At 35.3% G+C, this 25,909-nt stretch overlaps 1 protein-coding gene across 1 annotated transcript; it reads left to right on the plus strand.

Annotated features, from left to right (window-relative positions):
• The first annotated feature begins 382 nt into the window (after positions 1-382).
• Positions 383-25,909, plus strand: LOC145277443 (uncharacterized). Its single transcript, XM_080128803.1, is given in 3 exon segments — positions 383-436; positions 25,369-25,742; positions 25,744-25,909. Coding segments are annotated over 3 exon segments (594 nt in total).

A 25,909-nucleotide genomic window follows, 5' to 3' on the forward strand; every position in this document is an offset into this window, starting at 1 on the left:
GCATTCCAGTGTTGAATAGTGGGATTCTGATTATATTGCGATAATTTATTTACAACCCATGAAATATCGGGCCTGGTACAGGTAGAACTAAACGCAGTAGCTTCTTTAGAAAAAAATAATTTCTGTTCACATGGTGTTAGTCTGGGCTTGCAATCTAACGTATTAAAGTTTTCCATTACTTTCTCAGCATATGCCTGTTGGCTCATTTGTATTTCATCGGGTTTGATTATGAAGACTACACCAAGAAATCGAGAGATCTGACCTAAGTCTTTTATATCAAACTTTGGATTGAGTTACTCTGCCTAAGTTATTTGCGGCAATCAAGATCTCATCAATCCATACTAAAATAATAATTATTTTAGTATCATCAACTTTCACAAACATGCATGCATCAATAATGCTTTGGTTGAAATTTCATGGAGAAGTTATTTGCTTAGTAAGTTGTTCCAATTTTGATCGCTCTGTTTGGTCGATTATCAATCCATACTGCACAGAAAGTTGCGTTAGGATTCGAATAATGGTCATTTTTGTGGCGGTGCATATTCCATAATAGTCTACAACTTTTATCTGGTTGCATCCCTTGGCAACATATCTAGTTTTGTATTCATCATTATTTTTGTTATCTTTCTTAATGTATTACACCCATTTACCACCAACCACCCTTTTGTTTTCAGGGAGCATTGTCAGAGTAAAAGTATTGCTTTCCTTTAAGGAATCCATCACCTTCTCCATGGCCAATTTCCATTTGTCTGCATCTGAGCAATTAGTACTAAAAAGATTTTCAACCAGAACTAGCGCCTATACTTACAAAACTGATTAAACGTTATCTTAAGGAGAATTGCTTCTCATCACCCTGGAAAAATCTCATCAGTATGCCTTGTATTTAAGAATTCAGGTGATCGCTCATCTCCCTCTCAGTACAGGCCAATAAGTCTCCGATGTGCCATGAGTAAGTTGCTGGAATCTGTGTTAAATAGAGAAGTAATCAAACATCTCAGCAAAAATAACATTCTTAGTGACACACAATATGGTTTCCGTGCTGATAGATCTACAACAGATGTACATACAGTTATATCTCATAGTATTAGCGAATCTCTCGACAGAGGCTACTTTTCTAGGGCAATGCTCTTTACATATCAAAGGCCTTTCGTAGAGTATGGCATAAAGGTTTACTTCACAAGATCTCCAGCTACGATATATCTGGAAATGTATTCTCAATTATTAAATCATTTCTTTCTGATAGATTCATAAGAGTAGTGGTTAATGGGCAGAAATCAGAAGCTTGCGGTATTATTGCTGGAGTCCCTCAGAGGTCCATCCTGAGCCCAACTCTCTTCCTGATCTACATTAATGATCTTCCAAATCACATCCTTACATCATTCGTAGACATTTATGCTGATAACACTACTATTTATGGTAGCACATCTAAGACCGTAAACGACAATGTTCTCTCTGATACTCTCTCCTCTGATCTTGAGCAAGTGGTACAATGGGGAAAGAGGTGGCTTGTTACTTTTAATGCATCTAAAACCAAGCTTTTATCTTTACATCATCAACGCTCAGATCCCCATCTGCCATCAATTGAAATGAATGGATCTAGTCTTAGGGAGGCCTCATCTTTTGACAAGCTTCTGAGCTTGACCTTTATTCCTGAATTGAAACACATACATTAAATCCGTTACCAATGTCGCTGGAAAAATAGCGGGATCCTTCTATCGATCCAGTTGATATCTCACTGCTGATGCAATTCTTTATCTATATAAGAGGCAGGTACATCCAAAGATGGAGTACTGTTGCCACATCTGGGCAGGAGCTGCTAGAAAGGACTTATCCTGCCTTGATAGACTTCGTAACCTCATATGGGATGTGTTTTCTCTTCCCTGCAACCTCTTTCTCACAGAAGAGATGTTGCGAGTTTGTCTCTGCTTTATCGTTATTTTCATGGCAAATGCTCAACTGAGCTCCAATCTATGGTCCTCCCTCACCAAACTTTCACAAGAAACACCCGTCTAGCAGAAAACACTATTAATAATTTCCCCCACTCTTTATCTGTGTCTAAACCTAAACGTAGATTCCATGAACAAAGCTTCTTTCTTAGAACTGCACGCCTATGGAATTGTCTTCCGTTTATCTTCTTTCCAGCTGACTACAATATGGTTGTGTTCAAGTCTAACGTAAATAAGTTCTTGATGAGCCGTTCTATATAAGTTATCAAATTTACCAAATTTTCATTACTAATGATTACTATATTGTCCAATTTCTACTGTACACTCTTTAACCCTTATCCTTGAGTGGCCTCTTGGCCTTGATAATGTGGTGATGCCTATGTAAAAAGATGTAAAAATGGTTGTCTTCAAATCTAATGCAAACAACTTTTTGATGAGTCGTTCCATATAAGTTAACAAATTTACTGAATTCCATTACTAACGACTGTCTACTGTACACCCTTGTCCTCGAGTGACCCCTTGGCCTTGATATGTGGTGATGCCTATGTGAAAGAGATATTTTTATTTTACAGGAATTTATACCTTCTTCATCAATTAGGTTATTTCCTGTGACATAATTTTTTTTAATTAAGTGGGTATTTTTTTTTTGTCTCAGTGGGTACATTTGATATTTGTTTTCTCATTTCTCCTGTTAGTCTCAGCGGTTATCTGGTCCCTAAGTTGACTGTTGCTATTATCTATATCTTTCTTGTGGGAATAAGAGAGAAATTCATTTGTTCTATCCTCACCAACTGTGTGCTCACTAAATTTATTTGAGTTTATCGATGGGATTAATTTTTATTTTTTTACACAGTGGTCACCACTTATCAAGGCCCGGAAGCCACTCAAGGATAAGGGTTATTGCAAATACATTACGTTAGTGTGGAGAGTTGATGAAGTGTTTACTTAAGGGGGCGGTTCCTTAGGAATTTGTTGACGTTGGACTTGAACACATCCAAATTGTAGTCAGGTGGGAAGCAGGCAGACGGAACAGAGTTCCACAGGCGTACAGTTCTAAGAAAGAAGCTTTGTTCATGGAATCCACGTTTTGATTTAGGCACATATAAAGAGTGGGGGAATTTTTCACAGTGGATTCGGCTAGACGGGTGTTTTTCGTGAAAGATTAGCGAGAGGGGACCAGAGACTGGAGTTCAGACGAGCACCTGCCATGGAAATAACGATAAAACAAGGATAGGCTCGCAACGTCTCTTCTGTGGGAGAGAGGTTGCAGTGTAGAGAAAAGGGCATCCCCCACTAAGCCACGAAGTCTATTTTTACTCTGTTAAGGCAGGATAGGCTGTTTTTAGCAGCTCCTGCCCAGATATGGCAGCAGTATTCCATCCTTGGACGTACTTGGCTTTTATATAGATAGTGAATTGTATCAGCAGTGAGATATCTTCTGGAGCGGTAGAAGGATCCCACCATCTTTCCAGCGACCTTGGCAACAGACTTGATGTACGTGTTCCATTTCAGATCAGGAGTAAAGGTCAAACTCAGAAGCTTGTCAAAACACGGAGCCTCTCCCAGACGAGAGCCATCCATCCCAATTAATGCCAGGTGGGGATCAGAGCGTTGATGATGTAAGGATAGGAGTTTGGTTTTAGATGCATTAAAGTTAAAGTATTGAAGTTATATATTTTTTTATAATCTGGGATAATCTGAGTGGTCTCCCTTGCATTGTCATTTTTTTGTGAACATCACTATTTTTTACGTATATCTTTTCATTGAAATATACGAACTAGGCTGGATTGTATTTGTCGTATCCTACGAAAATCCCCTTTTCCGACCGGGGATTTAATTTTGTTTTATATTGCACATAAGCATAAACTCTTGTGCCAAAAAAGTTCATATTTTCAACATATGTTTTTTTTTCTTTTAATACGTTATAAGATGTTGATTTCATTTGGTGATTGTAACATTTATTTCGGATATAAATGTTACATTAACCGCTGTCCTTTATCATGTAAGTAAGAAGGTAAACTAGATAAGTGAAAATGATAGTAAGATGAGGTTAGAATCGAACCCTGTAGGCAAGTGTTAAAGATAATAGAAAAATGAAATATTAAAAATTCAGTCTATTGTTAATCCTATTAGAAATAATTAAATACTGTTTATATCGAAAAAAGAGTCGATTGTCTATTCTTTAGAAATCTAGAGGTTAAAAATGTCAGTTAAATGAATTCACAATGCGAGATAAATTATATTGTTTAAAATATGTTAGAAAGATTTGAGGATTCTTTTGTTTGCCAAAAATGTGCTTGGACAAACATATGTAAAGCCACGTGAAAATTAGTCACGTTTGAAAAACACACTTCTGACGCCATGAACATATGAATTTTTCAATATAGGAATCTTAGGGTTCGGAGTTAGGGTCAGTTGATCAGAAGAGTTGATCAGACAGAGTTAAAAGTCGAAAGTTGATGTAGAGAGTTCAGGAGAGAAATTCAGTTGGAGCGGGATCCCCTTAGAGGAGAAGAGTAGAACGTTAGACCATGTAGATCCAAGTTTGAATTCCTGACGTCATCGACCGGCCGACCAGATAAATAAAGAAATCACCATTTATGTTTTGTAAGTGTTGACTTGTGTCGTCATCCTTTACGACAGAAAAGCTTAATGTGTTTTATCATCATCTTGTAACGAACACTTGTACAACCCTTTCAAATAATGGGTCCTTGCTACCATCATAATAAGTGAAGAATCTCCATCTCCTCTCTATATGTGTATAAGAACTGTTGTATCATATATATCATGCAGTCCGTATTAATATGAAACCTCCAAGAATTGTCACAGCATCGTCATGGTGTAATATATATGTTTTCTCATCAGAATTGTCATCCCCATCCATCCGTTATATGCATCCCCGTATTAACCCGTTATAAAGTCCCAAATATGAGCCCCTGATACACATAATATTCGTTGATTTGAGTGCCGTGATTATTTTATTCTGCAAGAATAAAAATCGAAACTCGGTAATGCTCTTGAACACAACTAAGGGTCCTTTGAAATGAAAAAACAAACAGACAGACAAAAACAACGTGAAGTAAAAACTGCTAGACGAAACTCACACATAAACACGAGAATCAAGAAGAAAAAAAGGAGAAAGAGAAACACACCCACAGTATTAGCAAATGTATATACTTTAAAAGAAAAAGTCACAAAATACGGTCCTTAAAACATAGGAAAAAAGGCTCGACCATTTATCGTACACACACACAATGTAAAAAGAGAGAAAAAATGAAAAGAATCATATACTTACACACGAAAAAGTGTACTAAAAAAGAGGTGATATTCCACAAAGAAAAAACAGCAATTATAGAATAAATAAAACGAAAAACACACACACGAATATCTATTAGAAAGGTACGAAAAAATGTTAGACACAAGCACGTTCACAAAACGAACAAGTATAGTAAAGCGATTGGGGTCATTCATTATTGTTTCGAAATTGTATTGTAAATAGAAATTGTTGAATTAAGGTTGTCAATCAAAGGATTTTTCACAAAGTCGCATGTACTTTTAAAACAGCGTGTGTGAAGGCATATTTATCGAAAAAGAATTTCGTGTTTATAGTTGACTTTTTCAGATGTTTTTTGTTGTTTTCCTTTTTTTTTAAGAAAAGAGGGGCAATAGAAAAAAAAAGAAAAAAGAGGGGGACAATATTGAATTACGAAATTTTTTTGTGTATTCCAGTATTTTAACAGACTTTTGTTGTTATTGTTGTTGATTACAGAAAAAAAGTTGTTTTTTTTAGAAAAAGTTGTAACTGGAACGTTTTGTTTTCGTCGTAGTTAAATGTGTTATGCATGAGTAAATGCAATACACTAATGTATTTTGTTTTGTCGTCAGTAATTCAAGCCATAATTAAGTAGATAAACTAAAATGAACAAAAAAGTCATAACGATAATTAAGACAAATGGTTGGCCTAGAAATAAATTAGAATTTTAGAGGAGGAACAAGAGAAAATTACGTAAACGGGTGTTTTGAGAGTTTTTCGGATGTGATAAGCCAAAAGAGAGAATTTTTCTTTTCGTTTTTTTTAATGCCCATAACATGTTTCACAAGAAGAGTAACTTGCTAGGGACAGCATTAGATATGCTCCTGTTAGGAAAATATAGATGAGAACCTGCGATATTCTGTGCTTTTAAAGCATGCTGCACGTAACAGCTTCAAGCTGAATTATAAGTCTCGGCACACTAAATTAAAAATACAGGCGTGGGAAAAGATACGAGAATTAGCTTACCAAAGGACTATAAGAGTCAGTACAACGGGCAAATCACATATAGTAATAAGAAGGAACAACAGTAAAATATGGCGTAAGTATGTAGGAAGAAAAGATATAATCTCCTACTTTTTTTTTTAGATGTGTATGAAATCGGGATATCTCTGTTTGGGATCTTGGATGCTCTAATGAAAAAAAAAACAAAAAAAAAAAAACAAGAAAAATTGCAGAAATCTGGGCCATAGTTAGAATTCAGTGCGAAAATAGGAATTTTGGCGCAAGGGTTAGGGGTTATTTAGTTAAGAGTGATGTTTTCTAAGTCTTTATCTAGTTTGTTCGAACATGTTTTTCCTCACATACACACACCCACATGTACGCACGCACATACGCACACATACGCACGTATATACACATCTACGCACACACACACATGCACGCTCGTGCGCGCAAACATCCACACAGTGGTGACGTCACTTCCTTTTAAGTGAAATCCAGACATGCGCAATCAGAACACTGATCCCAGTATAAAAGTCAACAACAAACGTTCAACTTCCAACTTCCTCTTTCTTTCCTTTTGCTTTGGTTCGTCAACCAGACAAGTTCGCGTCCACAGCTTGTAGCCTGAAAACACTTCCACGTGGCCGACTACTACCATTCACGCGCGGTTTTACTGAGGTCAGACCTCTATCTCTCTTTCTTTTTCTACATGCTGGACTGCTATTTCCCTTTCTCCTACTTTATTCTGCTTTTTCCATGCGCGTAGTCGTCAACAACTGAATGAACACGCGTTCCACCTAAACCATTTATTTTCTACAGATAATAAACATGTTTATTTTATTCAGCAATTGAGGTTTTTTTTTCTCCTATCCAATCGTTTCATTATTTTCTTTTGTAGCGAGTTAGGATTATTATATCCTGGTCCGCAACAAGTTCCAGGAGTCCAAGCAAGGAAATCCGAGTGAATCAGTGTGATGAAAAGGTATATCTTAATAATTAGAAGCCAACCACAAAGTTTTAAGTAAATGAGTTTTGATGTATATCCAAAAAAATAAAGTAAAATAGTTAGAAAATTAGACAAAGCTCTAATTAGTAGAACAACCATGCGGAAGAAAGGATCAGAACACATTTGGACGAATTGTAGAAGAGGTAAAATGGAACCTCGGTGACGGCATAAGGGTGGCTAGATGGAACAGCTGATCTGGATCATAGGAGGTACTCTCCTACACCCAAAAAGGAATGTGAGAGAGATCAAATAGAGATTCGGGTTTAAATAAAATTATGGAGTCAGTTGGAAAAGGGCTGACTAAAGAAGGTTTTGGGGGGTGAGTCTGATCTTTTTCAGCCAAGTAGTTGAACGGATATAAAGTAAAAATGTACTAGAATTTAAAAATGCGTACATTTTTCTTAATTAGGAAAGAAAGGAGTGTGGTATATGCGAAAGGGGGAAAAAGTGCCGTTTAAGGCTAGGTTATGGTTAGAAACAAAAACAAGAAAAATAAATAATATACGACGTACTGGGCGTATCTGCATCGCTCTTTGGGAAAGAAGAATGAAAAGATTGCTAGCTCATTTATATAAACGAAAGGCATCTTGAGAAAGCAATGTATAATGGGAGAAGCTTTTTTTGTTGTTGTCTCTTCCTTATTATATTTATTTATTTTTTTGATAGGAGGATATAAAAGCCGGGAAAAATTCCTTGCTAAGAACACAAAAGGAAAGAGTCGTGAACATCTTATCTTGAAAGGTATTCCGTGTTGCTGGCGTTCAGATTGTGCAGTGTGACATTGGTGGCGAGAGGCCAGGTGTGGTCGATTGGAAAAGAAGAGGGCAGAAACGTGTTGTCGAGAAAGTGACTCCCTCCTTCTCGAACCCCAGAACCGAATCCTGATCGTAACCTCACAGTTACATGAAGGGCAGTCCCTTATCATGTAAGAAGATATACAATATAAGTGAAAATGGGATTAGGATAAGGTTAGAATCGAACCCTGTAGGCAAGTGTTAAAGATAATGGAAATTGGAATGTTAGAAATTCAGTCTATTGTTAATTCTATTAGAAATAATTAAATATTGTTTATATCAAAAAGAGTCGATTGTCTATTCTTTAGAAACCTAGAGGTTAAAAATGTCAGTTAAATGAATTCACAATGCGAGCTAAATTATATTGTTTAAAAATATGTTAGAAAGAATTGAGGATTCTTTTGTTTGCCAAAAATGTGCTTGGACAAACATATGTAAAGCCACGAGAAAATTAGTCATGTTTGAAAAATACACTTCTTACGTCATAAACGAAGGAGATTTCTCAATATAGGAATCTGAGAATTCGGAGTTAGGATCAGTTGATCAGAAGAGTTGATCAGACAGAGTTAAAAGTCGAAAGTTGATGTAGAGAGTTCAGGAGAAAGATTCAGTTGGAGCGGGATCCTCTTAGAGGAGAAGAGTAGAACATTATACCATGTTGATCCAAGTTTGAATTCCTGACGTCATCGACCGGCCGATCAGATGAATAAAGAAATCACCATTTATGTTTTGTAAGTGTTGACTTGTGTCGTCATCCTTTACGACAGAAAAGCTAAATGTGTTTTATCATCATCTTGTAACGAACACTTGTACAACCCTTTCAAATAATGGGTCCTTGCTACCATCATAATAAGTGAAGAATCTCCATCTCCTCTCTATATGTGTATAAGAACTGTTGTATCATATATATCATGCAGTTCGTATTAATATGAAACCTCCAAGAATTGTCACAGCATCGTCATGGTGTAATATATATGTTTTCTCATCAGAATTGTCATCCCCATCCGTTATATGCATCCCCGTATTAACCCGTTATAAAGTCCCAAATATGAGCCCCTGTTACACAAAATATTTGTTGATTTGAGTGCCGTGAGTTGAAAGTCGAAAGTTGATGCGGAGAGTTGAGGAGAGAGAATCAGTTGGAGCGGGGTCCCATTAGAGGAGAAGAGTAGAACATTAGACCATGTAGATCCAAGTTTGAATTCCTGACGTCATCGACCGGCCGATCAGATGAATAAAGAAATCACCATTTATGTTTTGTAAGTGTTGACTTGTGTCGTCATCCTTTACGACAGAAAAGCTAAATGTGTTTTATCATCTTGTAACGAAATTTGTACAACGCTTTCAAGTATTATGTGTCCCCACCCCCACCATCATAAGTGAAGTATCTCCTCCTCTCTATATGTGTATAAGAACTATTGTGTCATATATATCACGCAGTCCGTATTAAGATGAAACCTCCAAGAATTGTCACCGTCGTCGTCATGATGTAATATATATAAATGTCTTCCCATCAAAATTGCCATCCCCATCCGTTATACGTATCCCCGTATTACATGGACCCGTTATAAAGTCCCACATATGAGCCCCTGCTACACAACATAAATAGCACAGAAAAGCGTATGGCCAAAGCCCGTGAGTTTAATTAGACTTAATTAGCATGCATCTAAACATTTCAAATAGTGTTCTCCATCCCCGTTCTTCACTTCCATTTTGGTGTGGAGAATATGGCACTGACGTTTTGTGTTGGATTTTATTTTGGACAAGAAATGATTTTAATTCTCTTGATGTGAATTCTAAACGATTACTTCTTAATCTTCACTACTCCTGTAAGGAGCACTATCGACCAAGAATTGTTTTGTAGCGTCCACTGTGTTACTTTTCTTCTAGAGAAAATACGCCATCACATAGCCTGAATAGTCGCCAGTGAATGTTATGACAAATTTAATCCATCCATACTAACAGGTTTTATTCCGCAATCACAATGTCTTAGTTCAAAGGAAACCTAGCCCTCTCGTCTGGTTACATTTTTCATTTTCGCAAGAATACAAGTTTCACACGGTGGTATGGTATTGTCTTTTTCAGTAATGGTCATTCCTCAACAATGGTCGGCATTTTTCAATATTTAATGTTGGAAATATTACAATGGTCGAAAATTTTAAGTCATGTGTTCAGGTTGTGTTTTGTGTCAACAACATTTGTTAATACCTGTTTAGATTATACGGTTTCCCATTTTTCTTTATTTTAAATTTAACACCGTCTGTAGTGGTTAGCATAGCATGAATTTTGGAGAATTTAACCTTACAGCCTTTACCTACAACAACTTGCACAGATAATATATTTTGCGTAAATTCCGGTATAATTAAAAAATCTTTTTTTTGAATGAACATTGTCTCTTATTATTTGTATTGTGCAACGTTATTCTTGCGGTTCCGTTCTTTAGTGCTATATTAATGTTATTGTAACAGTCATCTTTTTGGGTACGGGCAAAAATGGTGGAATAAAGATAGAAGGACATAATTTTGAAAATCGATTTATCATAATTTTTTGTAGGTTTCCGACTACTTTTTGATTGTATTTGAAAGATTAAAAACTAAAGTTAATTTCCAAAAGGAAAAACATATTTTTACACGTGAAAAAAAAAACAGTTATGAAAAATATTTTAATGGCGAGCTAACTAATTAAGCTAAATTTAAATAAATTAATTGTAAAAATCCTTTGAAAGATAAAGATTATTTTTCTGGGTCTATTTCAAAGAAAATTAGTAAAGTCCTAAGATACTGAATTAAATAATTTACCAAATTATACCTGCACTATTATCTAAAATAGGTAAAATAATTTACCAAATTTTACCTGCACTATTATCTGAACGCAGAATATAATTTACTCAGAAAATAATTTACCAAATTATAACTGCACTAAAATAATTTACCAAATTATACCTGCACTAAAATAATTTACCAAATTATACCTGCACTATTATCTGCACTCAGAATATAATTTACTCAGAAAATAATTTACCAAATTATAACTGCACTAAAATAATTTACCAAATTATACCTGCACTAAAATAATTTACCAAATTATAACTGCACTAAAATAATTTATCAAATTATAACTGCACTAAAATAATTTACCAAATTATAACTGCACTAAAATAATTTACCAAATTATACCTGCACTAAAATAATTTACCAAATTATACCTGCACTAAAATAATTTATCAAATTATACCTGCACTAAAATAATTTGCCAAATTATACCTGCACTAAAATAATTTACCAATTTATATCTGCACTAAAATAATTTACCGAATTATACCTGCACTAAAATAATTTACCAAATCATACCTGCACTAAAATAATTTACCAAATTATAACTGCACTAAATAATTTACCAAATTATACCTGCACTAAAATAATTTACCAAATTATACCTGCACTAAAATAATTTACCAAATTATACCTGCACTAAAATAATTAACCAAATTATAACTGCACTAAAATAATTTACCAAATTATAACTGCACTAAAATAATTTACCAAATTATACCTGCACTAAAATAATTTACCAAATTATACTTGCACTAAAATAATTTACCAAATTATACCTGCACTAAAATAATTTACCAAATTATACCTGCACTAAAATAATTTACCAAATTATACCTGCACTAAAATAATTTACCAAATTATAACTGCACTAAAATAATTTACCAAATTATACCTGCACTAAAATAATTTACCAAATTATACCTGCACTAAAATAATTTACCAAATTATACCTGCACTAAAATAATTTACCAAATTATACCCGCATAAAATAATTTACCAAATCATACCTGCACTATTATCTGAACACAGAAATACGCGGCTTTTTTTCTGTAGAGTATGCATTACCTTTAGCTAGTCTAAACTTAATACGTAACCCTAAAGGTATTACTCTTAACCAGTTTTTTTAAAACAAGTTCTTCAAATGTAAATTATTAGAAAATAACCAGACTTTCCAATTTGATAAAAGTTCCATTATAGCATATTTAATATGGGGTGGAGCTGGAATGCTCGAACGTTCTAGCTCGAGGTAGATAAAAGTGTTGAATTAAAAGAAATAAATAAAAATACAGAACCCACCAATATTCCCCCATTACCACCGCCGCCACCCCACATATCCTTTAAGTACCGGAATAAAACCAGACTGGCTGGCTAGCATCTCCTTTTTACGCTATGAACTCAAGAAGGCAAAGTCAAACTCCGCAGACCCAAAGCTAAGAAATGTTTTTATCCGTAACTTTTGAAGTTTACTAACCTAAAATTCACTAACATCTGTATATTGCAAACATCTTGTTTTATTTTTCCTCGTTCCAGCTTTGACTTTAATCCTGAACATTTTAAGTATACTTGTCTTGTTTTCTTTTTATTTATCTTTTTTTTCCTAAATCTTCTTGTCAAATATATTATTATTAACCAATACTTTTTCTTATATTTAAAACAAAAAGTGTCCCATGAAAATGAACATTTACCAAATTATACTAACTTAGTATAAGTTCGTTGCCCCATTCCCAGTTTAGGATAGTACTTGAAGATAGTCTCCCCTCCCATATTAATGCATGGAAATTTTTTTTCCTTTATCTACCTCGAGCTAGAATGTTTGACCATTCCAGCTCCACCCCATAATAAATATGCTATAATGGGACTTTTATCAAATTGGAAAGTCTGGTTATTTTCTATTAATTTACATTTGAAGAACTTGTTTAAAAAACTGCTATACGTAACCCTAAAGGTATTACTCTTAACCAGTTTTTTAAACGAGTTCTTCAAATGTACATTAATAGAAAATAACCAGACTTTCCAATTTGATAAAAGTTCCATTATAGCATATTTATTATGGGGTGGAGCTGGAATGGTCGAACATTCCTAGCTCGAGGTAGATAAAGGCAAAAAGTATCCATCCATTAATATGGGAGGGGAGACTATCTTCAAGTACTATCCTAAACTGTGAATGGGGCAACAGACTTATACTAAGTAGATATAAATAAGTCCTCTCACCTTTTTTTTTTAATGGAGAGTAGATAATGCATGTGGATGTGTTATCGGCAGCCCCAGTAACTCTCGCTTGTCCTTTTTTGTCCTTCAGTCCTCATTTCCAATGAGTGATTTTTCTGACAAAGGGTAAAGAAAAAGCTGTTTTACAGGTCGGTAGTACTTCGTTAACAGTAGCTTAAGATGTCGGAAATTTTCTGTTTCTATGTCTATCCTTATGGTCATGTCATTAGTAAGGGTGCTGGAGGTAAAAGTTTCCTCTGGGCTGACGCTATCCGCCTGATAGTCAGGGACCCGAACCTTGGATTAACCACTAAGGAAGCTGTCCTATCAGCAGGGGCAAAGTACCGGGGCTGCTGTATTGCCATTTGGTGAATGGATTCTGAACTATGGAGTAGTTTCTAGTAGGGCCTCTCGATGTCATACTAGTGGGTAATTGTTACGGCTTTACCTTATCATGTGCTGCAAAAAAAAAAACATTCCTGTCTTTTTCTCTCTTACTTTCCCTCTCTGTCCTGCTCCAAGCAAGTCTATCGACCTGTTCCACAAATCCTAAACCTCAACATGACAAATCTCCAGAAAAAAAAAACACGAATAAACCTAGAACCCCATCCTCCAACGTAGACCCCTACTACCATGTCTCCTTCTCCAACATCAGGAGTCTACGTTCCAACCTTCCGGAGGTTGAAACACAATTACAGGGGACGAAACCGGACATATATCTTTTTCAGTGAAACTGGCATAGGGCCGACCACTTCGCTAAATGAGTTCATAATTAAAGTATACTCTAACTTAACATCTAAATCTGACCCCCAAGATCGCCATGGGTATGGAGTGTGTGCCTACATTAAAGATGGCTTTTTATGTGGTAGGGATATCTCCAGAGAAGAACCTAATTTACCTTATATGTGCTTCCAGGTTGCACAAGCTTACACCACTGCATTTATATTTGCCCTCTATCGACCCCACAACAGTGGGGATACTATCTGAAATGGAACACGTACATCAGGTCTGTTTCCAAGGACGCTGGGAAAATGGTGGGATCCTTCTACCGCTCCAGAAGATATCTCACTACTGATGCATGTCTCTATTTATATAAAAGCCAAGTACGTCCACGGATGGAATACTGCTGCCACATCTGGGCAGGAGCTGCCAAAAACAGCCTATCATGCCTTGACAGAGTATAAAATAGACTTCATGGCTTAGTGGAGGATGCCCTTTTCTCTTCCCTGCAGACTCTCTCCCACAGAAGAGACGTTGCAAGCCTGTCTTTGTTTTATCGTTATTTCCATGGCAAGTGCTCGTCTAAGCTCCAATCTCTGGTCCCCCTCGCCAATATTTTATGAAAAACACCCGTCTAACTGAAACTACTGTCAATAATTTTCCCCACTCTTTATCTGTGCCTAAATCCAAACGTAGATTCCATGAGCAGAGCTTCTTTCTCAGAAGTGCATGACTGTGGAACTCTCTTCCGTTTACCTGTTTCCCACCTGACTACAACTTGGATGTCTTCAAGTCCAACATAAACAAATTTCTTACAAACCACTCTCTTAAGTAAGACACCCTATCAAATATCCAATACTAATGATTACTACGATACTATGTCATTGATTATGGTACACACAATAACTCGAGTGGCTTCCGGGTCTTGATAAGTGGTGACCTTCATGTAAAATAAATAAATAAATAAAAAACTTTTTTGTACAAAAATAGTTTAATTAGCTCCTAAAAGCGAGAGATTTTCGCTTCGTTCAACCGAACGAAAACAAAGTCCTCATCCCATGGATTATACGGAAGCCTAAAATTTCAGAGTCGAAAGGTTGTCTGAAAATGACGTCAGGTAGTTAAAGGGAGGTACGGAGTGCTGTTTTTCTTTTTTCTTCCAGATGTGTATTCGTACATTCATATCATAAACATTTGTCTAATTTCTACTATTTTTGATATATAAACACGTCAAAATATCAAGAAAGGTCCACACAATATAGCAAACATAAATAGCAAACAGGAGCTTGAACAGAAGTGTGCATTCTATCCCACCTATCATCAATGGACCTGAGGTCATCTCGTCAGCATCAGACAAGGCCAGACTATTTGCCAAGAACTTTGCAGCTTATTCTACCCTATGCGACAATGACCATCAACTCCCTGTATTTCCTCCTATAACAGACAACATGCTATGCAACATACAAATATCTGTGCGTGAGGTCGCCAAGCTAATCAAGAACCTTGATTCTAGTAAAGCAACTGGCCCTGATGGCATTCCAGTTATAGTGCTGAAAAAGCTCCAACCAGAACTTGCCCCCATACTTACAAAACTGTTTAAGCGTTGCCTTAAGGAGAAGTGCTTTCCAACACCCTGGAAAACCTCATCAGTATGCCCTGTATTTAAGAATTCAGGTGAAAAGTCATCTCCCTCTCAGTACAGACCAATAAGTCTCCTCTGTGTTATGAGTAAGTTGTTGGAATCCATATTAAATAAAGAAGTAGTCAACCACCTCAACAGAAACAACCTTCTTAGTGACACACAATATGGTTTCCGCTCTGCAAGATCTACAGCAGATGTGCTGATGGTTATATCACACAGGATTAGTGAATCTCTTGACAAAGGTTTCCTTTCCAGGGCAATTTCTCTTGACATATCGTAGGCCTTCGATAAGATATGGCATAAGAGCCTACTACACAAGATTTCCAGCTACGGTATTACTGGAAATGTTTTCTCAATCATTAAATCATTTCTCTCCGATAGGTTCATAAGAGTAGTGGTTGATGGGCAGAAATCAGAGATCCACAGTATTAATGCTGGAGTCTCTCAGGGGTCCATCCTGGGTCCAACTGTTTTCCTGATCTACATCAATGATCTCTCAAAACACATACTTAAATCATTCGTTGACATCTATGCTGATGACACGACCATCTATGGCAACACATCAAAGGCCGTAAATGACAAAGTTCTCTCTAATTCTCTCTCCTCTGATCTTGAGCGCATGGTTCAATGGGGGAAGAGGTGGCTGGTCACTTTTAATGCATCTAAAACCAAGCTTCTATCTTTACATCATCAACGCTCTAATCCCCATCTAGCATCAATTGAAATGGATGGCTCTCGTCTTAGAGAGGCTCCATGTTTTGATAAGCTTCTGGGTTTGACATTTACTCCTGATCTGAAATGGAATACGTACATCAGGTCTGTTGCCAGGGACGCTGGGAAAATGGTGGGATCCTTCTACCGCTCCAGAAGATATCTCACTACTGATGCAAGTCTCTATCTGTATAAAAGCCAAGTACGTCCAAGGATGGAGTACTGCTGCCACATCTGGGCAGGAGCTGCTAAAAGCAGCCTATCTTGCCTTGAAAGAGTACAAAATAGACTTCGTGGCTTAGTGGGGGATGCCCTTTTCTCTTCCCTGCAACCTCTCTCCCACAGAAGAGACGTTGCAAGCTTGTCTTTATTTTATCGCTATTTCCATGGCAGGTGCTCGTCTGAGCTCCAACAATCACTCATCCCCCCTTGCCAATCTCTCACGAAAAACACCCGTCTGGCTGAAACTACTGTCAATAATTTTCCCCACTCTTTATCTGTGCCTAAATCCAAATCTAGATTCCATGAACAAAGCTTCTTTCTTAGAATTGCACGCCAGTGGAACTCTTTGCCGCTTGCCTGTTTCCCACCTGACTACAACTTGGACGTCTTCAAGTCCAACATAAACAAACTCCTGACAAACCGCCCCCTTAAATAAGGCACTCTATCAAAACCCCCAATACTAATTATTACTACAATACTATCTCATCGATTACTGTACACGCAATAACCCTTATCCCTGAGTGGCCTTCGGGCCTTGATAAGTGGTGACTCTCATGTAAAAAAAAAAAAAAACACAATGGGAGATAGGTTTTTCACGTTTTTATTTTCTGACAGTTAATCAAAAAGAGAACGAATAAGACTTCAAAAGAAAGAGACTTCCAAATAAGAGGACATCACTCAGGATATCCACAGTTTGCCCTTAACATATTAAAACAACTTTATGGTGGACATACATGAAAGAGCAGAAAAATACAAATAGAAAAGGAAGTTACACCAGTACCAATACAACCCATCATTTTAGAGGAGACTGAAATAGTGGTTTTCTGATGATCGTGGTACTTGATCCAATTGTGGAGGTGGTAGCTGATGGGCACTATGGATGCTGCTGACAAATTACTGTCTGGAATACAGGCATGTAGTTTAAAACAAAAACAATTTGGTCTGACGCGATTCATTTAAAAGAAAGACACACTGGAAAAAAACGAATCTGAAGGAAAACATTTATTAGAGACATTTTTATTGAAGTTTATGACATATTTCCTTATTTTTCAAGTAAGACTGTGGAAAAGTGAATATTGTTCACATTTTTTTTCCTATTATTTTTTCAATCATTCTAAACATTCATATGAACAATTAATGTTTGCAATGATTGCGATTAAAATCAATTGTAGAGAGAGACACATTTATGTGTTAAAACGGTCTTATTTCTATTAAGGTACTTCTTTTTATTATAATCTTTGGTTAATGAATTTAATCGTCCTTTAGGAAACAAACTCAGGTGTTAGGATATTCTTTGTTAAATAGCAATAAAACTATTTAGATAACTTTTATTCCCATCTATTGTTTTATATTCTTGTTCTTAACACGAATTTTGATAATAAATTGTATGCCTCTTTTCATGAATTATTTTCAACATATGACAACAGGTTGGTCCATCTTCAGCAATGGATTTGAACACATAACTTTGTCAGTTTGATTTTTGAGAAAAGGTTAGAACATCTACTTTACATAAAATAAGTTTTTCTTTCAATTTTATTGTTATAGTTAAGGATGATGCATGTTTCCTATGCCAAACATTTAACTTATATATTCCGACTAAGAGAATCTTATTTTAAGATTCTAAGTGAAATTATTTGTATCTCTTTTGTTTCACTAGGTATATTTAGCAAAAAAGTTTTTTTTTTTATTTCTGTTTCATGAGGCCGATTGCTTCTTTAATTACCAAAATGATGGAGATTCCAGTTTCTATCATGCAAGTAATGTTTTCTTATACCTTTTCGGTATTGAACATTTTCTCATTACTCTTGTAACAATTACTGTAAATAAATGCATACAGGTTGTAAATTATAATCTCGGTGCATTCGTGTATTCATTCTTAGCCGACCATTATAAATTATTCCTCTACACACCAGGGGATCAGTAACTCAGAACCACAAGAAGTGCAATTATTTAGTTTTTTTGCCAATGTGTGTTAAGTTATGTCTTTTTAAGTTTGATTTATTTGAAAATCTTGAATCACACACGTCACAAGAATAACGTTTCTCCCCAGAGTGTGTAAGCATGTGGCGTGTTAAACTTGTTCGGTGTGTAAATGTTGAACTACACACTTGACACAAATAAGGTTTATCACCCGAGTGTGTTAGCATATGACTTTTTAAGAGAGTGTTTTGTGAAAATGTTGAAGCGCATATTCCACACGAATATGGCTTTTCATCAAGGTGTGTGTACATATGTGTTTTTAATGTTGATTTGTGTGAAAATTTTGAATGACACTTTTCACACGAATATGGCTTTTCACCCGTGTGTGTAAAGCAATGAATTTTAAAATGAGATTTTTGTGAAAATGTTGAACCACAAATTTCACATGAATAAGGTTTTTCTCCAGTGTGTGTGAGTCTGTGACGTTTTAAACTTGCTTTTTGTGAAAATGTTGAATTGCAGACATCACACGAATATGGCTTTACAGCAGCATGTGTGAACATATGCGTTCGTAAATTTGATTTTTGAGAAAATGTTGAACCACACACTTCACATGAATAAGGTTTTTCTGTAGTGTGTGTAAACATTTTATGTTTTACTTTTTAAATTATAATTCTGCGGAAAAGTTTAAGGCAACACTGCACATGTATACGATTTGTCACGTTTCTCACCTGAATTTATTTTTATGTCCCTGTTAAAAATGCGGAATGACACACTTTATATGAATAAAATATGTTTTTATTAAGAATGCTGAATAGAAATTATTTATTTGTCAGGATCTATTATTGCAAAATAAATAAAAAAAGATAAAATGCCACATTACCAGTTAATAGTAGCACAAGTAAATTTTATATGTCCCTGCTGAAATGCGCTTTGTAAGAAATTGCACACGTTTAATGAGTTTTTGCTTTTTTATTTGTTGTTTTATTAATTAGTCACCAACTATAAGTATGTTTTTTTTATTCTTAGTCACTGGATGGGTACCATGTGCACTTTTACATTTGACCTGTTTAAAAGCCAAACCCAAATTTACTTTTTATTGTCATATTTAACTCCTTTTTTTACAAAGTAGAAAAAAAGATGAAATGGCACGTTACCAGTTGAGAGTGTAACAAGTATATTTTATCTTTTTCTTTTTAGGCTTTAGTTAAAGTCAAATTATAGTTATTTCTAAATGATTTTTTGGGCATAATTTGATCGAAGTAAGATTAAATTTATGTATATATAAATAGCCAGTACCAGATAGGTGACCATTTTGGAAGGCTAGGTGCTGTATGTACTAAGAAATTCCCTGGTTGGTATCTGAGGGCGCATTAATTCATGCACTTCCAGTCTTTGTTAAGACATGCATCTAGAAGAAAAATTTTTATGTAAAAATGCTCTACTGTACTAGTGGACTACTGTATGCTCTGTCTTCTGGCAGTCATCTGCACCGACAAAGATTAGCAGTAATAACAAAGCCTTCACCACTATAAACAAATCATCTGTATGGATTTCCAAACTTAGTTGTTGTAGCAGAACCTCATTTGTTGAATTCAATGGAAAAGTGTCCATTATATATATATATATACACATATATATATATATATATATATATATATATATATATATATATATATATATATATATATATTATCCCAATCAAAGTGAATTCATCATTTTTCCAGTTGCAACCTGAAAACAAAAGGATATTTTAATTGTATCGCTTCAAAGAAATTTGAATCAGCACACACATATATTAAATAGTTATACACATCAAGCCTAATTGTAGTTGCTTTCAAATTAAGAAATCTTTAAAATTATTTGAAAACCAGAAAATGCCAAGGAAAATTTTATTAAATAATTAAATCATTTTTATTTTTAATTTTTGTTAAATAAAAGCAAGTATTACGTTGATAAAAGTGTGTTAACATTAAACATCTCACACAAAAAAAAGATGATTAAAAAAAGATTTTATCATTTAATAAAATTTTTCTTTGGCATTTTCTGGTTTTCAAATAATTTTTAATTTACCTACGAAATATCTTTTAAGATTTGACAACATGTCTCTTATTTAAGAAATGTTTGCTCCAGATGTCATCAGAATACAACAGAAAGAGAAATATATGTCACGGTAACATATATTGGTGGCTTTCTAACAGTATTTTGTATAATTTTTAAGTCATCAAAACTTTAAATATTTAGGTGTCAATTCAAAGTCAATTTTCTTGTTCTCACCTAATGCTAGACACTGTGTTTTTCGTATTGAATAAATGTTTAAACGTGAGTAAAACCACTAAAAACTTTTCTAGATAGGTAGAAGAGTAACTTAACATTGTTATATATTTATAATTTTGCCACATTTTCGTAAAACAAACACCAAAAATGATTTTTTGCTTTAATTTAATTATTTTTACTGCGCAATAATTTATATCAGTCGATTACTAAATTTTAAAAACTATTTTTTTCATAGTTTTTTCAAGTTAAATTTAGTTTTTACAACATTTTGTTTCTTACATTTTTTACGTAATTTGCTGGACTAACTTTTTAAATTTAGTAATCAAGTAAAAATGATGTTTGTTTTACTTTAATTTTTTTTTTATTGTGCAATAATTTAATATTAGTTTGAAATAAGTTAAACATAAAAAATATATTGTTAATGACCGCTTTCGTACAAAAACAATCCATTGATGCTGGCCCACTGTTACGAATTTAGAATAGGGGCATGTGAGTGAGGAAAAGCGAAAGCACAATCAGGGAGACAATAACCACATGAGAATTTTTTTTATAGAAAATCATTTCTTTTACGTTTTTTTTAGCAATTTTTATCATCATCATCATTAACATTAATTTGAGAAATAATTTCTTTTGTGTTACTTTCTTGGCTCAAATTTCATTTAATTCAGAATCTCCAAACTGTAATAATTTCAGCTTTTAATTTTCCACATAAATATATATTTTAAATCATGCACCGATGTTTAGTACTTTTGCATAAACTAAATGTGTTTTTAATTGGCACAAAATAGTACATTTTCACTAAGATTAAGAAAGACACTTATTTGTAATTTGAGCAAAATTCAGAAAATCGAAATAATGAATTTCAAGTAAAACTAATGGCATCTATTTGTCATGTCGCAGTAATGAACATATCCAAAAATTACAAAAAACGATAAGGTTGTTATGTCAGCAGTTATTCTGCACTAGTGAGAGTTGTCTCCCTTTGTTTAACATGTTTAATGTAAACTCACGCCTATCGTGAATAAAATGGAACAGCAGTTAGCCATTTTGATCTGAACCTATATGTTTTGTCTTATCCTATTTTCCCAATAAAAATAAAACAAAACAAGGGATTTATGAACGAATGTGAACAAAATACAGGGACAGAGGCAAACTAAGCATCGAGCTCAAAAGTCGTACAAAAAAAGTAAATTCCATAAAAAAAACAATATGACCATCCATGTGATCCTGTCAGAACCCTTGCCGTTTGACCAATCTGAGTTATGGGAAAAATGGATCTGATAGGTCAGCCGTTACCAGACAGTGTTTAGACTTGATGAAAAACCAAGCCCTTGTAAGGTGGACACTTTGATATATTGCATGGGTGATAAAGCTGAAGACATTGTCGTCACATGTAAGCTTTCATCTGAGGAAGACTAAAACTCTATAGTGGTATCAAGATTTAAAGGCATCACAAATTATTTATCTGTGTATAAATTCTGGAAAATTAACTTTCATTTTGATCAATGTCAAGATTCTTTCGAGCTCCCAAAAAATACTTTATGATAACAACTTTTATAGGTTTCTAATATCCATCTCCACAGCTTTGTGTAAAATGTTAGCGTTTTACATAATAACAGCAACATCATCATTTCGTGTGTTTTCTATTTTCTGTGTAAATTTCTATGGATGGGTATTGGCTCTATAATGGTTAATGGAAGTAACGTTTTTCTTTTGCTATATTGTTTATATTGTAAAACAAATAGATTTTTATTAATAAACTATACAGATGAAAGAAAATAAAATAAATTTTAACGTCTTCTGTTGGCACTTATGTATTTAAAGATAGTGTTGCTTAAAGGCCTCCATACTTTTTTTGAAAAGGGCGCAAAAAAATAAAGTTCACCCTCTATCAATTGAAATAGTTACATCAAAACGAATTTTTTTAGGCCGATTTTGGATTTGCAATTTTTTTATCTCAAGAGCCATATATTCAATTATATGAATATATTTTTTTTATTATGGGAAACCTGTTATAAAAAAAATCTTTGTTTAAACTACATATCACGTAATATTTGAATTTAATACCATTTAAAGCTTTTTAAAAATAATTATTTTTTAAAATTCTGTTTTTTTTTTGTTGTTGTAATTTAAATAATTATACAATAAAATCAGACAACCACGCAAACAAAACCAATACGCCTCCACCTTTGAGGCTTGTTTTCACAAATATCCGTGGGCTTAGAGGTAATCTAGATGATGTAGAGTCTTACCATTTAGTAAACTCCTCGGATATCTTAGCATTAAGTAAAATAAATTTACACTCTTTAATCCCCTCTAACTACTTTAACATCACAGGATACCTCCCTCTTTGCTGTAAGAACTCAGATAGATATATGCACGGGCTTGGAGTCTATATCTGTAGAACCCTCCCTTTTAAAAATCTTGAATTGGATGAACAGGCTTTTATGTGCTTTCGACTAACATTTCATCACTGCATTAGTTACTTATATTTTATCGACCGTTCTCCCTCATGTAAGGATTGTACCCTAATCGATCATATCTCTGATAGATGCAGAACTCTCCTTAGATAGTAATGCCCAAATACATGTGTTTGGTGACTTAAATGTCTACCATAAAAATTGGTTTGGTTTCTCAGGTTACACAGATGCAGATGGATGCTCTACTTATAGCTTCTTTATAGCCCATTCCCTCACACAGACAATGTTCCCAATCCACCTACCACATTGTGAACCTTAGCAGGCTTCACTTCTAGATCTATTTCTCATGACAGTACTTGAGAATTATGTTACTAATGCCCACAGTTCACTTGGAAATGCAGGCCACCTAGTGGTATTAGTTGACATCACATTTAAATCCCAACATTAAAGTGAGGAACCATTGCTCAAAACAACAGGGTACTACAACAGGGCTGAAAGAAAGCATGCTGAAATAATCAGGAAATGCATAGAATCGCAAAAGAAAAGAACTCGTGATTTCTGGAAAATCTAAAATAGTGTAGTGAATAAAGGACAATCAGTAATTCCTCCACTGAGCAACAACCAGAAGGTTGCATGCAGAGCAATGGAGAAGGTGGAACTGCTCACCTTCAACTCCACCTTAGAGCAAACAAACAACTCCTTCCCAAATTTCCCTATGCAGACTGAAACCACATTAAAAGATGTAAAAATCACCCCTTCTCATGTCCGCGATATCATAAAAAACTTAGACACCTGAAAAGCCTATGGGCCTGATCTCATCTGTTATGCTAATTACGAAATTTTCAGCCAAGCTAGCCCCCATACTTTCCAAGCTCTACAATAAATGCCTTGCTGAATCTTGCTTCCCTAATAGATGGAAGATGGTCTCTGTGACACCAGTGTACAAAAATTCAATTATCGCCCCATTAGAGTAACTTGCCCAGCTTGCAACCAGCCCTCAGTGCAACCACTTTGTGTAACTCTGTTACCAGTGAAGTTTGAAGGGAATAAGTTCGTTGGTGGCTTCCATTGATTTAACTCTAACATCATTTTTCACTTCCGGTTCTCCATTGGTGCATATGCTAGGCACAAGTTGATCTGAAGTTCTGGTTGCACAAAAACATCGCTCAGCGAAATTTCGGTGAGTTTTTGACAGTATCATTTTTGCACATGCTTATATTTTCTGCCTGTACATCAACTCATCCTGTTAATGGAATGTTAGTAGAAGTGTTATTTATTCATGTGAATTATATGGAAGTGTTATTTATTCATGTGAATTATATGGAAGTGTTATTTATTCATGTGAATTATATTCATGGCAGTAAATAGCCACAGAGAGGCAGTGGTTGCACTTAGGGCATGACTGAAATCAATATTGCCCACTTGCAACCAATGTGGTTGCAGGGAGGGCAGAAGAAAATATTGCATGTCCTTTGTGCAACCAAAAGCCAGTTTGTAGTCGTTTGTAGACTCTAGTAAGTTGTTCCTGCCCCAAGAGCTCAGAAACATTATAATCTAGATCTAGATCTACCTGTATGGCAGAATTCAAATCTGCACAAGACAGGCCACCTCTGACTCATTGAGGGAGAGAGAGAGAGAGAGAGAGTGGTGTGTGTGTGCATATATGGTTAGTGTGTGGGTGTATGTGTGTGTGTGTGTGGGTCCCTGTGTGTGTCTGTTTGTCTCTGTGTGTATGTAGATCTATCTCTCTGTGTGTCTTTGTGTGTGTGTGTCTGTGTATGTATGTCTGTGTGTTTGTCTCTGTGTTTGTGTATGTGTGTATGTATGTGTGTGTGTATAAAAAAGATTTGACAAGGTCTTTTTATTTTTTCTCTCCTCTGTTTGTTTAGGTCTACAATGAAGCCAAAGTGGACCCAAGAAAACTTGCAGAATGCCCTTTAAGCAGTGAGCAATGGCATGTCAAAGAGGGAGGAAGCATCTACTTTCAACATTCCATGGGGAATATTTGCCTGTAAAATAACTGGCAGAAGAAAGATAGACACCCCAGCACCCCAGACTTATCTCACACCTCAAGAAGAGGGAGAAATCGTCAAGTTCATCAAAGACTCATCACATCATTTGAACAAACAAAACAGGAGCTAATGTTGACAGTCCAAAGCATGCTGAACGCAAGGGGGCGAACAACAAAATGGCCAGCCAACATGCCATCTGAAAAGTAGTACCGTTTATTCAAGAAAAGGTATCCAGAAGTAGTTCTGCGTACTCCTCAAAAACTTGGAAAGCAAAGAGCTCTTGTCAGAAAATCATCCATAATGAAGTGGTTTGTTGATTTCCAAGCCACCGTCACTGATATTGATGCCAGTATTTTGCTAGATCCATCAAGGATCTACAACTGTGATGAGTCTGGCTTCAGTTTAGACGCTTCCTCTGGGAAAGTTCTGTCTTTTGTGGGACAAAATTTGTTTATCAAGTTGGCAGTGAACAAAAGACAATGATTACCGTTCTTGTATGCTGCAGTGCGAGTGGACACTTTGTGCACCCAATGATGATCTATCCTGGCACACAGTTCAGGGGATTCAGACCACAGGAAGTGTTTGATGATTCATTCATCACAAAGTCCAAAAATGGATTGACAAATCAGTCCATCTTCCTGGACTGGTTGCAACAGGTCTTCCACCCCCAAACAGCCCATGTGAAGCGGTTCATCCTCCTTCTGGTCGATGGACATATCAGTCACCAGTCCATTGAAGCAGCGACTTTTTGCAAGGACAATGGCATCATCCTGTATGCCTCCACATGCATCCCACCTTATGTAGCCATTGGATGTTGGGGTTTTCAAGACAATGAAAGCGGAATGGCGGAAATCCGTCAAAAAACAAAATGAACTGGAAATTGTCACCAAGCACACATTCGCACTTGTTTTCAAAGAGGCATATGAAACTACCATCAAGTGA

Source organism: Euprymna scolopes, chromosome 6, assembly GCF_053919585.1.
Source record: "Euprymna scolopes isolate OS-2025 chromosome 6, ASM5391958v1, whole genome shotgun sequence".
Taxonomy (NCBI): Eukaryota; Metazoa; Mollusca; class Cephalopoda; order Sepiida; family Sepiolidae; genus Euprymna; species Euprymna scolopes.